General features: G+C 41.4%; 2 protein-coding genes across 2 annotated transcripts in view; one reads left to right on the top strand and one right to left on the bottom strand.

Annotated features, from left to right (window-relative positions):
* The first annotated feature begins 379 nt into the window (after positions 1-379).
* mrm3a (mitochondrial rRNA methyltransferase 3a) lies at positions 380-2901 on the top strand. The gene is made up of 4 exons (XM_068317905.1): positions 380-735; positions 1035-1279; positions 1357-1518; positions 1610-2901. Exons 1-4 carry the CDS (start codon positions 380-382, stop codon positions 2209-2211), a joined length of 1365 nt encoding a protein of 454 aa, XP_068174006.1. The 3' UTR covers positions 2212-2901.
* A 129-nt stretch (positions 2902-3030) lies between these two features.
* The window catches only part of nxn (nucleoredoxin), a 47107-nt gene continuing 33986 nt past the window's right edge, over positions 3031-16151 (bottom strand). Inside the window, exons 2-8 of the mRNA XM_068318045.1 lie at positions 14750-14867; positions 11955-12088; positions 10534-10634; positions 10306-10412; positions 9438-9617; positions 8786-8910; positions 3031-4031 (exon numbers count right to left, since the gene is read on the bottom strand). Coding sequence (XP_068174146.1) covers positions 3849-4031; positions 8786-8910; positions 9438-9617; positions 10306-10412; positions 10534-10634; positions 11955-12088; positions 14750-14867 — 948 coding nt within the window. The 3' untranslated portion in view covers positions 3031-3848. The remainder of the gene's footprint in view (positions 4032-8785; positions 8911-9437; positions 9618-10305; positions 10413-10533; positions 10635-11954; positions 12089-14749; positions 14868-16151) is intronic.

Genomic DNA, 16151 nt, shown 5'->3' with positions numbered 1-16151 from the left:
TTTTGAGATTGATAAGAAAAACACAATTTATTTTGTGAACAGGCGCAGCAACTCTACACAAAATTAAAACCTAAGTTAAATTCTCCACCCCGGCCATCCTGTTTAATGGTAACACCCAGTCTATGACATTGTCTCGCGAGATTATAGTTGAACCGCGAGAAAAGATAATAAATAAAAAAAAATAGGAAAGAAGAATTTAATTAACGAACCTAAAACTGCGCATTTTCTTATTCTCGTTTAGTTTATAGTATTATTAGTTTTATAAAAATAAAAAAAAAACCCGTATCTTTAGACACCTGACTGTAGTTATACCTACTCCACAGCGGGTGGTGGCGCCTACACTAATCTGATAAACCAAAGAAGAAGAAATCGGGACAATATGGCTGCGCACATGAGACGCGTGATAAGACTTGTTTCAATTGAGCGAACTCTTTTTCTTTTCCCAGGAAGCAGCGTTGTTGTGGAACCAAAACGGTATGTGCGCGGACTGAGGAGGAAACCGGTGAAAGTGTTGTTTCCTGAAGACGACACGGATAAAGTCAAGACAACCCTCAAACCTCATCCAGCAGTGCCAAACGCCAAGCGGGAGAGGGGGGTAAAAGCTGCGAAGGAGAGTCACCATGAGCCAAGTGACTCTGTCAAAACGAGGGAACGTGCAGTTAAAAACGATGCAGGAGAGGATGAAGTACATAGACTGAACTACGAGAGGGCTTTCCCTGGAGATAGAAGACTGGCGTAAGTGTCCCTGTTTGACAGCAGCAGTGTGTGGTTTGATAGTTCTATTTACAGACTGATTCAATTCAGTCTTCCTCCAGTCTGAAAAAGGGAATTTTCTAAATGTATGATAAATGACAGGCTGTACTTTGTGCAGAATATATTTGGATGAGTTTACAATTGTATTATGTCTTATATGGGGGTTAGCAGTTGTGGAAAATAATAGTATAAAAGTATTAAGACTACAAAAATTAAATCTGAAGTGGTGAATTAATTAATGTTCACATTGCCTGATCCACCTCTCCACATCTGTCCTTCAGGAAGGTAGTGAGTGTTGCTCGTTCGAGAGCATTTCGGGAGCATCAGGGGATAAACCTCCTGGAGGGGAGGCGTTTGATCAGTGATGCCCTTAATGCTGGAGCCAGCCCACAGATGGTGTTCTTCAGTCAAGTCGATCGGCTCTATGAGCTGCCGTCAGATAAGCTGAAAAGGGCCACATTAGTTAAAGTCAAATTTGAGGACATCAAGATCTGGTCTGAACTTGTGACCCCACAAGGAGTGATTGGTGAGGGTCTCACATTTTGTTTTTGGAAGACCAACAATTGTCTTAAAGTGCTGTTAATTCCACTTCTGCTTTTTTAGCTATATTTTCCCGCCCAAATCCATCAAGGTTGAACTTCATAAACAGAGATTGTTCAGTGCCATTGACATTGATATGTGACAACATCCGTGACCCTGGCAACCTTGGCACTATATTGCGGTCTGCTGCTGCTGTTGGATGCCAAGATGTCCTGCTCACCAAAGGTATGTTATCCATATGAATAAGGAATGTCTACTTTTTGAAATTGACTTTGGCATTTACTCATATAAGTGTGTTCATAATTTCTGCTAACAGGTTGTGTTGATGCTTGGGAACCTAAAGTTCTCCGTGCAGCAATGGGTGCTCATTTCCGACTTCCCATCCATTCCAACTTGAATTGGGAAGATGTTGAAAGTCACCTCCCGAAATCTGTGATTGTGCACGTGGCTGACAGCAACAGTGGTGCTGTCACAAGTAAAGAAACAGAGGATTCAGAAGTGAATATGTCTCACAAAACGTCCAAACCAGGAGATTTGGGGTGGATCAGCAAAAGGTCTAATCAGAAAAACGTGCGCTACAAGGATTACGATTCTGATTCTGAATCTGACACTGACTCTGATACAGATTCCAATGACGATTCTGATTATGAATTTCCCAAAGTGGAAACAAAGCAATACCATGAAAGCTGGGCTCACAGTCCTGTGGCTGTTGTGATAGGAGGAGAAACTTGTGGCCTGAGTTCAGAAGCAGTCCAACTGGCCAAGAAGACATCTGGTCACAGACTCTTTATTCCTGTTGTTTCTGGTGTGGACAGCTTGAATTCAGCCATGGCTGCCAGTGTTCTTTTGTTTGAGGGTAGAAAACAGCTGCTGAAACTCACCCAAACATCTGGAAGAAACTGGAAATCTAAAGCTTAACAGGACTTTTCATGATATTGGTCCTAAATATCTGTATGTGCCCTTTGGTGTCAATGTTACTGCAGACCGAACAGAATATACTTTTCCTTTCTACATAGCAGTCTACTAATAATGAAGCAGCATTTAAATCAAGGCTTTGTGATATGGTTGTCTGGCTTCTTCTCTAGTTTAATTGTGCATGGTTTGATTTTTTTTATAGCTGCATGCAAGACTTATTTTCTTGATTAAATACTTTCATTCCATTTACTGTATTTTGACTACAAAAGTCCCTCACTTTGTACACCTTCATTGTGTCTGTTAGTTGAAGTGAATATCCAGACTCACATATCAAACGTGGTCTTAAACCTACATGGTTGAGTGATTTAACCTTTTTTGTTTGTAATTGCTAGTGGCGATAGTAACCCCCAAAGTTTGTATTTATACACAGTCTGATAATGTCATGCTTATAGGTAAAACCAATCTATTATAGGTGGTCAGTTATAAAATCTAGTTACCTCCCAACAAATCACAATGTTGAATTGTCAATGTTTAAGTAACGAGAGAAAAAATCATATAGAAAGGCCTTTTAATTTAACAAATTGATTTTTTACAATGAAACGCTCATGGGAGTTTCATTGTTTCGCCTCGTTTAAAATGAGCCTTAAATGAGAAAATGAATAACCAGACTGCTGTCTCCTATATAAATGCATCACTTGCAATGAGTTTCTTTGAGCCCGTGTGTTTTTTTATATACTCATTCCTGATGAGTCATTTCATTCAATGTATTTTACATACCGGAGAGCCAACTTATTGACACAACTTAAAGAACAAAAGTTTGTGCTTGCCAGTGAATTTTTAATGGATGTGAGAATGAGAGAAGTAACAGAATACAGGGATTTATACATTCAACACTTTTCCAATGTCATTTTGTGCCTTCAGAAATGAGCTGGCCTTTTCATTAGGGACCTTCCCAGAAAATCCTCAATGACTGAGATGAGAACCAGCATTTAACTAGTGACCAAACACGATTTTCACTCACATTCTACCCACACACACACAGTGCACAATGACATGGGGGGGTTGAAATCATCAGTCATTGGTCTGTCACAAATGTGCACAATGTGATCTGTGCTGCATGTGCACCTGTCAACCTTTTCTTTAAATAGGACCAACGTTTATATGCTTCACCCAACGGAGGCTTAGCACATTTGCACCACATGTGATTCACAACTGTAAAAATGCATTTTATTCATCATTCAGAAACCAAAAGTTACAAGGATCTTGCAGACAAAACACAAAGCAAGGAATCAGCTGAATAAGTAGGTCCATCGGGTATTCTCTGCTCTAGAGTTCAGAAAAGCTATCACATTAAAATAAAAACCTTTCTTGTAGCCATAACAAAGTGACAATCTCCATATATATTACTGTAGGGACAATCATTGCAAGGCACCACAGGAGAAAGAGGACTCCATGAAAACAGGAACATGTTTAAAAAAAAAAAGTTAAAATGTCAGTAAAAAGTGAGACATCTCTCTAACAGTCTGACAGAGTCAGGGGGAGGTGGGAGAGACAGTGAGTGAGGGGTGTAGCAACAGGTCAGGGGTTCAAGGATGGAGTCAGTCCCAAATCGTGTGTCTATTTTATATTTGGACTTCCTCTTAGATGGGTTCTGGTTTGAGCTTTTCAGCCAGGAAGTCACTGACAAATTGATCCACTACCGCCGGCGTGATCTCCTCTACATCTCGAACATACTTGGCACGGGCCGACATGTCCAGGATAGTGAGCAGAGGAGCTGCTTCGGGAAGGTTGGTGTAATCCCGCAGAGAGTCAGTCATGTCATCCTGTGGAAAAGAGTGGGGGAAAAAAATGAATAATGTGATTTAGTGGTGCAGTCCTCACACGCATTGATTGATTGCTTCCTTGTGGGAAAAGGCCTGGAGCTGCCTTTTAAGTGACTGCAATTTACAAGTTTTGTTGGAATGATTACAAGCTCAATCAAAAGCAGGGATGGTTACATTTCAAAGCAAATTCAAAAAGGTTTTTAGAAAAAAGGCTCTTGATAGAAAAACAAAATGTTAACCATAAAGGTTTGTACTTTCCTGTAATATTGTGTAGAGTCCTATAATTTGTTCCAAGATAACCCTGAGGGTTGGATGGTAAAGATCAACAATTAGGGTTGAACCTTTGCCAGTCTACAGTCCAGACTTGTAAATGGTAAATGAAACTAGCAGAGCAGCCATTACCTCAGCTACACTAGTAGTTAGGATTATATTATTACCCCCCCAAAATTTAGACCTGCTTGGCTCAATCTGTATTATTATTTCATACTTCTTGAAAGAGAATATGAAACTTTAATCATCTTCCTGCAGGCTGTATCTCATAGAACCTGGGTGCTTAGTCACACATCCTGCTGGTTGGAAGAGCAGAAAGGAACCAGGAAGAGGTCCAATAACATGCTCCTCTTTTCAAACGCTCACTCACGTCACACACAAGTCACATCAAAGAGCTTTTGAATAATACTCATGGGTGAGAGAGAGCGAGAGCAACCCATACATGTGAAGAATACAAATAGATTGCTGCTGTGGGTCAAAGGCTTCAACCATCGTCTTTGTGAGGTTTAATGACACTTTTCCCACTTTGCCATGTCAGGTTCACAACCTCTGTGGCCACGGGCAACAGAAGTGAATCACAAGCATGCAGGCAGGAAACAACTTTAAAACAAGCTTGAAGGGATCATTAATTATTGAGACTGAATGAGAAATCACACCCATCCATAATTCAGTTTTAGATACCGTCTGTGGAGTCTTCTTTGACACTGATCTTTTAACGATCTCTTAGGTCAAATAGATTTAATGTGTTCGGCTTTGGAAAGTCTCACAGTTCACTTATTAAAACTGGAATTCTCCTTTTCTCATGACAGCATGACCTGATTTCCCCTCAGCTTAGTTGCTGGCTCAGAGGGAGATTCACAGTTTACTAAAGATCAGTTTCATGTGGAAAAGATTATGCTAAAAATGCAGAACAAGGAAGCGCCAGGCGGTGGCACTGTAACAAAGAGCGGGGTCAACGCTGTAATTTATGTGCCAATGTGAGATTTGTCAAAACATAGTCAAAGATAAGGGAACTTTGGATGGATTTCCTGCTATATATAGAACGCTGCCGCCTCCTGTCCTCTCAGACCTTTTTCATCGGTCTTCTGTGCCATAAGAAAAGCATAAAATGAGCACAGGCTTCTTGTACATCTTGGCAGAGCTGCTACCTAAAAAGGATAAGCATGCCAAGATGAAGTCTGTGACCTCTGTGTTGCAAAACTGCTAACAGATGGAACAAATGAGCCAAAATGTGGTATTTCTTTGGAGACAGCTAACATCCTCCGAATGGAGTTCATTTCATTACACTGCAAATCACTGTACACAACTACTTAATACACACAGACGTAAGCTGTCGCAAAGGACAATACAGTTATGGAAGAAATACTGCTTCCTGCTACTTCTGCAAATATCAGCTTTATGTCGCACACACTCTTGCAGTCGTTGAACTCATAGATGAAACACCATCTGGAAACAGGGTAAAGAAACCACAAAGAGACAAGTCCCACAATCTGTCAGTGTGGCATTCCCAGCCTCTGATAGGAGCAAATCTAATCTCTGCATCAGTCTCTACCCCTGTAGGAAGCCATGCATCTTCTTTTGTTTGGCTTCTCTGCTTGTGCAAACTGCTTCTCGTGAGGTGGAGTCATTCCAGAGGCCCCCGCCCTCTGCAGCTCAGCTCAGAACAAAAAAGACAAAGGGCCGCTCTGCTGTAGCCTGCACTCACCGCCGTGATAAGGCTCAGCATGTGTTTTCACGTGGAACCTTCTGGGCTGAGTCAGTCTTATCCTGAACACGGAGGTGCTGTGGCATTTCACAGATGATGACCATCTGATAAGGGCCGAACGGATAATTATAGCAGACACCCTCCCCCCCCCAATGGTGTTCACATCACTGGTCGGCTTTTAATGTCTTGAGTCAAAGCCATCGTTGAGGAATCGTAGATATCCAGTGAATGACTATCGGTATACAGTATATATTCCTGCTAGTGATAACATCTTGTGGTGGTGTGTGCACATGTCTGATAAAGAGACAGCAGATTCACATAGCTGAGGAAAATCACTTACGGTACAGCAGATACAAACATTTCAAGAGGAAGTAGAAAAAAAATATTCTAAATGACTTTACTCCTATTGGATTCAATGTTCATTTGGCTGCTAAACTGAAATAGCTTATATTAATGCAGATACTATACAAATGCAAATGCCAAAAATCTCATGGTATCTGTCATGTAGTTGTTGAGATACTTCAGTCTGGACTAAACTAACTGTATAGAAGACAAAATGCCATTGTCATCTCAAGCCACATCACTGGCATGACTGAAAACTGCTTTTCAAGAAAACTAACTGGGAGAAGTAATTGCTGACAAGCTGAATTACAGGAAACAGTAACTGTTGCTTCCAAGCAAACTTTTTTAAATTCTTGTGAGATGGGGTAAACCACAAAAACTCATTTCACATCCAACAGCCATTACAAAGCAGAAATGACAGAACAAAGGACCATTTCATTTACTGTTTTTTTTCCCCTTACAAATGTGTAAGCTGCTCTGTGGTGACTGGTTTTTACAAAGGCAGTAATATCGCTCAGCACTGCTCAGCCTCCCTCTGAGAGACGGCCAACACTCATGGACACAGGAAACCCAGCAGCTGTCCTGGCATGCAGCTCGTACCTAGAAGGGCTAACCCCAGCCAGCAGGACTCCGAGCACAGACACTGGAAGCTCTGCTCTCTGAACAACCCGAATGGGGAAGGGATATCTGATCATGAACCCAATCTGGAAATGAAACCTGGTGAATCCACATCCAGTAAAAAAAATGTCAGGAAATTATACCTGTGCTAAATGGATGTAAAAAAAAAAAATCTGCCTTAGCATGAAAGCCAAAGGGACACAAAGTGAACTGAGACAGTAGCTATAAATCAAGATGCTTTGGGGTCACTACAAGCTCCATTACAACATTTCTTTGTACTAGAGCTAATAAATATTGGCTCTCTGACAATGAACATGTAACAGGTAAGTGACATTTCATTTTTTCATCAGGGTGGAGCAGCTTTGGACAGACAAGGGCTAGACTCTAAACACATGTTCAAGCCCCACGGCTGAAACCTGAGTCCACCCTTAACGTGTGACACAAGACACCAGTGCAGCGCTCCCAGATTGCTGGGCACAGACGGCTGGGAGGAAGGAGACCTGCAGTGGAAACCGGGAAGAGGTAGCTAATCTGGTAATTATGTCAGCTACTGCTGCAGCTTTCCATGAGTTCTGGAAAGGTCGAGACAGAACAATATAAGATAACAAGAGTTATGAAAATGCAGAGGTGCATCTCAAACAGGGAATCTGCGGAGGGAGATGGAGGGGTTGTTTAGATGTAGTCTCCATGGGAGTTGGGAAAATCAGCCTGCATGGTCTGGGCCTACCAGTTATGATGAGGGCATAGTTGAGCTGCTAAATGCAGATAAAACCAAAGGACTGGCAATATGAGATTAGAAACCAACTGATAAATTTTAAAAAATGCCTGTCTTATCTTAGAAGTGGTATTATCAGTGTTTACATAGCTGATACAGAACAAGAACTGAAAACAGAAATAAAAATATTTCCACAATACAGCTTCTTTAATTTTCAGTTATGATCAGTACTCATTTTATTCATAAAGCAAATACTTTAAAGAGGCTGTAATTGTATTCTATTGACAATGGAACATGTGATTGTGCTTTGGAAGATGTTGCTCATACTGATAAACCAGCAGGCTCTGCACGTCCTCTCATTTTATTTTTCTCCAATCTTTCAATCCAATTCAATTTTGAAATTTTGGATTCGTAAATTTGTCAGTCCAAAAAGTACCAACTTTTTTTCTGTTAAAACTCTGAGCAATTTAAAACAAATTATTTTTTATCAGACGAAATGGGGGTAAATAATAAACCTTTAATTACCCACTACCCTTAACACCCCCCCCCGCCAAAAAAAAAAAAAACCCCACACGTGACACACGAAACAACAAAAAAGTTTGTTAAACTAGTGTTCATAAAGTCATTCATGTAAAAAAATAAATGTACCAGATTTTTCTGACCACAGCCATCCTTAAGCCTATACAGTCGGAACCATGAAATAATTACCGGAAATTTAAAAAAAAAAAAAAAAAGATTTAACGGAACCTTCTGACAAATTTGTTTAAAAAAATTACAAAGCTTTGTATGTATGAGCTTTAATTTGTGTAATTATAGATAAATCGAGATTTTTTTTCACATAGAGAGTGTAGATGCATGTGTGTGATTGTATTTTAGGCTTTTGGGGACAAAAAGTCAAATTTATGATGTAGAAGTATCAAAATCCTGAGTCTATCAAATATTATACATTTGGCTTCAAAGACTTAAGACTACTGGTATATAACCTCACTCACAGATGAGTGAGGTTATGTCATATATTCAGCTGTGGGCTCTACTTGAGCCGTGCGCGTCTGTGTGGAATGACATTTTACTCAGTCTTGAGTGGCCGTGCATTCCTTATCTCACCTCTCCAGCCACAAAGAACAGCAGCGGCATCTCCTCCTCCTTGGCTTTGTACTTGACCATAAGCTTCTCTGCTATTGGCTGAATGAGCTCCTTGGCTGGCTCCAATTCCCCTTCCTCCTCAGCATCTGAATGAGCCATGGAAAAAAAAAAAGTTAAAGATGTTGAAAGTATGAAAAAACCCTCAGCACCTGGGGGAGTAAAAACGTACAGATGAGTGAAGTAAGAAGCAGGGAAGAGACGGCTGGTGGACAGACATGTGAGCACATGATAACAAGAGGTCTATGTCGTATTTCCTTATGCAGTTCGAGACCCCACAACTCTTATGGGTGCCATGTCTTCTCTGGTCATCCAGTTCAACTCTGACATGAATCAGTTCTCACAAGAAGGGCAGGAAACTATCCTACAGTCATGTGTGAGTCATTTTTCAATGCTATTCCAAACCCTCCAGCCTTCAGCTTCAGTCACCTCAACAATTAGCATATAAACAGACAAACACTAAAATACTTCAAGGCCTTTGGACATTTTAACATTGGAAGAATTATTCACAGAATCTGACATTTAATACAGCTCATTTAAATGTCACTTCATTTATGCACGAGGAGCTCTGGGCAACCCCCTTGTGGAGCTGCACGACTAACGCCGATGCACTCACCTACAAACAGGACGAGGCAGGGCCCCTCGTGCAGCTGCACCGCGTTCGACTCGCTCAGCTCCAGCACGGGCCGAGGATGCCAGGGAAAGAGCCGGCACTCTGTGTCGTTCAGCACTTCTACACGGCCCTGTCTCGTGATCATGTGACCTTCTGTGTCCAGCAGAATCAACGTGGGAATACCTAGGAGGAGGCAGAGATCATGTGACAGGCGAAGATAAAGAATCGGGTGATTGGGGCCATTTCCGTTAGCTGTCACCCTATGACTCAGGGTGTTCCCCCTCTCATCAACATTCTGTTTGTTGTGGGATGTTGTCGGCCGTTTCTGACCTGTTATTGTCACTTCTGGGCTACTTGTCATATTCACACTTTTTTAAAAATGCCATTGTTTTTACCATTATCCTTCACAATACAGTCTCCTTTATTTTATTTAAAAGCCTTATCATAAACAGACACCATCAGTCAGCCAACACAGACTGTGACTGTATTCCTGTCAGCGCATGTGGACGAAGTCAACAGAGGTGGGGGCCCATTATGAAGCGCATGGGTTTGAGCACGGGAGGGGAGGAGCGTGGACTTGTTTCTCCCTGCGTTCCTCACATTCTTTGCAGGAGGAGCCAGAGAGAGAGAGAGAGAAATGGCTTCTCCGGCTTGACCCGGTGCAAACAGAGGATCGAGGAGCAGAGGGAGAGCTACAGCGCTTCCTAGTCAATAAGATTACAGACTTGAAAACCGGCCCACATTCCACAGACCGCGGGACAATTTCTGCTGCTATTTGCATGCCCAGTGACAGCCATCATGCTAGGGTTTCAGGGAGTGATGCAACCAAGCTTGGCAAGAAGATCTGAAGGAGGAAATGGTTGTAAAATACCTTGTATTCCATAGAGTCTGTTGAGTCTGGACCGCCGAGCCTCATCCGGATATGGCACTGCCAACCATGGCATCTCGCTGAAGTACTGCTTGAAGGAATCCTCCGACCTGGAGATGGTTGGAAAGCACCAACAGACGGTGATTCGGTGGTATCGATTAACAAATGAATGCAGAAGGATGATTATTTATAGCTGTAATAGACAGAGACAGATGTGTGTGTCCGTCACACCTGTCAGCGCTGACAAACACGATCTCAAACTTCTGACCAGTCTCCTTGATGGTTCGGTATGATTCTACCAAAACCCGGGTCAAACTACGGCACGGTGGGCACTGAGAGACAGGGAAAAAGGGAAAAGGGTCATGAATGACTGGAAATAAAGAACACAGATATTCAAGATTCTTGTGGGAAGTTCCATCTATTTGGGCATTTCCAAAAATCTCTTTATCCCCTCACAAAACACCTTCTTGAAAGTAGTAACTCTCTCTTGATTTGTATCTAGTTTCTTTTAAACACAGGCAGGACACACTAATCCTGCTGTAATACCCCAGCATGAGAGAGTGTTTGTGGCTCTGTGATTGTGTGTTTGGACAGTCTACTTTCCCTCCAGTGGTACTATGGCTGGCATCAACATGACATCAGACTGCCATGGCAGCAGGAAGAAAAACAAACCGGTGTTAATGTCCAACTTCCTTCTCATGCTCTATATTTTCTGACTACTCACTATTTCCCAACTGTTGAAATAATAAAATACAATCTGAATACTTACAATTGGACAGGGTGACTGAGACTTTTTTTTCCAGGCAGCCATCTCTCTCCGAGACATTACAATAAATTTCCTTTGGGATTTGGGTTATTTTGAAAAAGTTAAATATCGTCATTTTCTGTCATGAAAGGTAGCATCACGGTTTGTTTTTATCAGATCACAATTTTTCAGATTGCCAGTTTTTTTTTTACTCAAGTACTTCTGTAATGAGCTTGAGAAACAATCCTTTCACTATGAGATAATATCAAAGCATTGCAATGGATTGTTCTCCTCAAGTCTGGAGAACCCAGGAGTACAAGTACAGGTGTTGGCTTTTGTCATTTGTAAAATTAATTTAACAGCTGATAGATTTACATTTTGTTTAGTCACTGAGAAAGTGTTGTGTTAAAACTTTGCAAATAAACTCCTGGAAAGTCTTTCATGACTTGGTTTTTTTTTTTCCCACTTCCTTGTGTGTCTGGATTGGCAGCCAGCTGCTGTGCGTCATGGCTGTCGGTGGCTGTGGCTCTGGCAGCTGCTGTGCGGGTTGGCGTTGGTGGAGCCAGAGCAGCATCTCGTCAGGAACCATATGCTGATGATACGATGCTTTCATGCAGCTCTGAGTCACGACCTTTACTGCATATCGGCAGGTCCAGCAGATGAGAGACAATAGTGATGATGTCAGTGAGATGAGCTCACCAATGTTAACTTTAAAAAGGCCCAGAGGTGGCGGTAGATGGACTGTCAGGGATAGCGAACACAAACACACAGGCACAATGGAGCCGCCTATGCCCTCCTGCTCCTCTTTCTCATCTGTCTCCACTGCCTGTGAAGTCATTTCCTGTTTCTCCTTCTCCCACTGGCAAGAAAAGTGAAAATGTTTGTCTCCTCTACTTTCTATACTTACCCAGTGTGCCGAGAAGTATACTCCCACGTAGTGTCCCTCCAGAGAGCTGATGTCTGTCGTCTGTCGGTTGTTCCTTAGCAGGGGCCCTGCCACCACCTCTGCAAATGGCTTCGGTCCCCAGGGGAACTCCAGGCCTGGGAGAAGGTAGGCAGAGGAGCAGGGAAAGATCCAGAAGGAAAGTAGAAAGATTTAGGGCACAAAAAAAACAGTAATGCTAGAAATCAAGAGGGCTTTGAGAGGAGATCAGCTAACATGTTAAGAAAGGACGATGTGCACATAGTGATGTTTAGCCTTTCTTAGTATTTTAATTTAATGTGAAATGTCTTTTTAGCATTAAATGTAACCTCTAACTGAGGCTGACAGGAAATCTATTGAAAAGTAATTATTCCTGAATAATTATTAACAAAAACATTTTACAAATTCAGATTTTAACCTGATGATGGTGCTAGATCAAAAGTGATGCAAATTAATTTGTGCTGATTGGAACATGAGAGAATGTGTGGAGCAAATGCCATCCATCCATTCAAATTTAATAAAAAAAGGGAGACAAAATGAGCTAAATGAAATGAAAAACATTCAAACGTTTCACTTTAGTTTGATAACAACTAGAAATAAGAGTTTAAATTACATGACTGTAAGAGTTTCCTCTCATGAGGAAGAAAAAAAATTCCCTTCCTTTTTCAAGCTGTGTTCATCATCACCATAAAGCTCTAGAGATGTATTTGGTGCAGCTGAGGTAATCACAGAAAACCCTGTATGGCTGGTCCATAATGGCTTCTTTATGTGAGTATGGTTGTCCAGGGCTTCATTAAGGAGGAATGACACGTCTGCACAGCGCTGCCACAGCCTTTTATTGTTGTCCTGATTGTAAAAGTGCACTCCATCTTTGCGCTGCAGGCTAGACCGCTGCCACTCAACACAGGCCTTTCACCGAGTCCTGAATGGCTGATCGCCCCTTCCTGCCCTTCATGCGCAGCAAACTTTTAGTGCTCTCTTCCTATTCTGACTGCAGCTGCTGTAGCTGAAATGATTGGTCGTGTCGGGAACAGCCCTCAGTGTGTGTTTCAAGTGTAATCCTATTGAGACCAGAGATTTTATCTTCAGCCATATCTGGTTAGGAGGAACATTTAATAAATTGTTGGTAATACTGCAAGCATGGACTGATTTTCAATAACAAGGCTGCAAAATCAGTTTCACTCACATGAAACCAATTCTGCCTCACTGCTGTGCTGCCTTTCAGCCTTCCCACAAACTTTTTCTCACACGCATTTAATAGAGAGGCAATGCTTTAAAATATTAAGATCTTTGCAACCGCAGAGGATATCCTTTCTGCAACGAAGGAATTCAATCCAACTCTTGTTAATTCTCTACCTCTGCTTCAAAGTACAGAAATGATAGGTTTAGCAGATGAGGGGGAGACGTGGACACACTATAATATAAAGGCAGCACTATAATTATAGCAGCATCAACACAAACGACAGCAGGGGAAAGTTGAAGCAAAATGTCTTATCCAAGTGTTGAATGAAGTGTTGTTGCAGTATCTCCAAACGGAACTCTGGAGTTGTGTCTGTGTCCATAGGTGTGACTCTTTATGTACTGGTTAGCTGACATTACTGAAGTTCAACTCATTCAGTCGTGGATCGAAGCTGTGCAACACACTGAAGGGAAATAAATGTTATTTGTTGCTTAATTCCACTGTACTATTTTGGATGGCGGTACAAATTAATATAAAACTCACAGCACTGTGATATTAAGTGTATTTCAAAGCAGCTACTTTGTACAAATTTAAAATTAAATGAAAAATAAAACAGCATGTTGACTTCAGGAATTAAATGTTTTTATTCTGAAGAAAACACAAGATAAATTTGTAAGCCTCATCCTTTGTCACATCTAATTCAAACAAGGACAGGATACCTAAAGCTGTAATCCATCTGGCATCAGCTCTTTTATGATGCCTCTGTGTTACAGACTGATGAGAAACAAACAGAACATATTTTCTTAACATCCTTTACATGGTGCTGCATCATTTGAGGCGTGGCTGGCAGACTTCACTGTAATTAACTCATGTTGCTTTTCCCTTAGTTTGTAATGATTAATGTCAGCAAACCGGAGAATGAATCTCACCATCTGATCTCAAAGTGCTAAAATAGAATTAATACATATTTTCTATCATATTCAAGTTACTCATTCAGGGGAATGTCATGTTTCTTCCTGCTGCTTTTTAGTGGGGAACGGGTGGAGGAGGACACTAGCTAGTGTGAAGGAACATCTGTTTTGGTCTTAATTTTTTTAATTTTTAAAAAATCATTTATGGTCTTAGTGACCTTTTATAAAAGATTACACAAGGAGAGGAGGTCTCCCATCTGTCATTCATAGATAGCCCTGAGAGACTGAAGAACAAAACCTACATGCATGGCAGATGCAAAGTGAGACTAGTATAAAACTTCTTTTTGAGTCCTCAAAACCCTTAAATATCATATTATTATCTCATTGACAATCAGAATCTTTCGATCCCAGGAAGCTTCAATGTCACAATCACAGCAATAATTGCAAATTCAGCCAATGAAATCTGCCCACCCTGCAAATTTGAGAAGTATTCTTAGCTTCCCCTTGTTTTGCTAAAAGATGCAGATCCTAAAGTCAAGCCCTTTGCTTCCAGGAGGGAATGTCTGTTAGGGTTGAATGACTGGTGGATGAGGTTGAGTTAATTATTCAGTAAAGAGGATTAAATTCAGTGTGTGTGTGTGTGTGTGTGTGTGTGTGTGTGTGTGTGTGTGTGTGTGTGTGTGCCTCACCTTTAGGGTCATCTCTCACTACCAACAGACCATTTCGACACACAACTTTCCCTGTAGCTGCGTCCACAAACACCAGCGATGGGATACTGGTTACCTTGTATTTGTTCCACAGCTTCATCTGTAAAAGACAAAAAAAGATGAAATATGAGAGGAGAAAAACACACAGATGGAAAGATTTTAAAGCCACGTTCATTTCATCTCAGGAGCTGGAAAACCTGTTTTACTCCAGTTTAATTTATGAGTTCAACACAGCTCCAAGACGTTTGTAAAAACAAACCACATATTAAATGGGCAGCATCAAATATATCTAGTAGGACAAACACGGTGTAGGTCATTTAAAATACACTCTGGTGGCGTGAAGGGGGGGATACTAAACAAAGGCGTGCAGCCAGCCCTGAGGGGAATTAACAGAGGGCGAGAAGCACACTGCAGCACTATAGAGGCTGAAGTAACTCATTGTGACCCCGCTGTGTCATGAGCACAAGACAGAAAGAGCTACTTTTACTCTGTAGTAAAAGACAAATCAGAATCCTGTGAATTATTGGAGATTCTTGGAAGTATGACTGACACTGTCATGACACTTAGGAGCACCCACTAGCCTTGAATGTTAAGACCTTCAACATGCATGGCTGATTCTGAGTCTCGTGAGACAGAAAAGAAGCTTCCTAGCTTGAAATTTGTGCATGAACCAACGCTATTTATAGAGCCATCAGTGAAGTCGCTGACATCAAAGGGCAGATCAAGCATTTCACATATCTGAGACTCATTTTCCATATCAGAAAAAGCATCTTAGGCTGTGAATAGAAAACAGCCCTGTCTCGTAAAGAGCAGCAATCAAGACTGCACAATGTTGCTGCTTCAGCAAGTACAAAAAAAAAAGAGAAGGGGGTCTCTCTCATGACAAACTCACGCCAGTTTGGAAAAGTTAGAAAAGCAAAGTAAAATGAACCACCTTCCTTTTGCTCTCTTTTATCCAAGCAAATTTTTTCAGGTTATGATTGAATAAAAGACTTTAAATGAGCTTGGAGGGAATTAAACCGCAAAAAGAAAGATTCAAAGCAGGACTCATGAGGAAAAAATGTGAAACAGCCACATTTAAATGCTGTATTATCCAGTTTATGGCCTGCAGCCAAAAGCTCAGCTACCTACATACTATGGTAGAAAGGTTTGCACCGTCTGGGGGCTGCAGTAGTTCAAACAGGTTGTGTGCCAAATGAAGTGAGGACTGCTTTTCCTTGAAGCTCAGTGAAGTAAGCTTGGAGTTGGGTTACTGCTGAGTTCCAGGTTGATGGAAACCTTTTGTCCCCCCCCCCCCTTTTTTTTGTGTGAAAACAGTGACATCACTGTAGCAGCTGAGCACAAAGCGTCTCTCGGTAAGTGCTGCCAACGTTTGCACAGTGCG

The sequence above is a fragment of the Antennarius striatus genome, chromosome 6 (genome assembly GCF_040054535.1).
Source record: "Antennarius striatus isolate MH-2024 chromosome 6, ASM4005453v1, whole genome shotgun sequence".
NCBI lineage: Eukaryota > Metazoa > Chordata > Actinopteri > Lophiiformes > Antennariidae > Antennarius > Antennarius striatus.
Note: the sequence above shows the minus strand (reverse complement) of the source record. Positions and strands in the feature narration are given on the sequence as shown.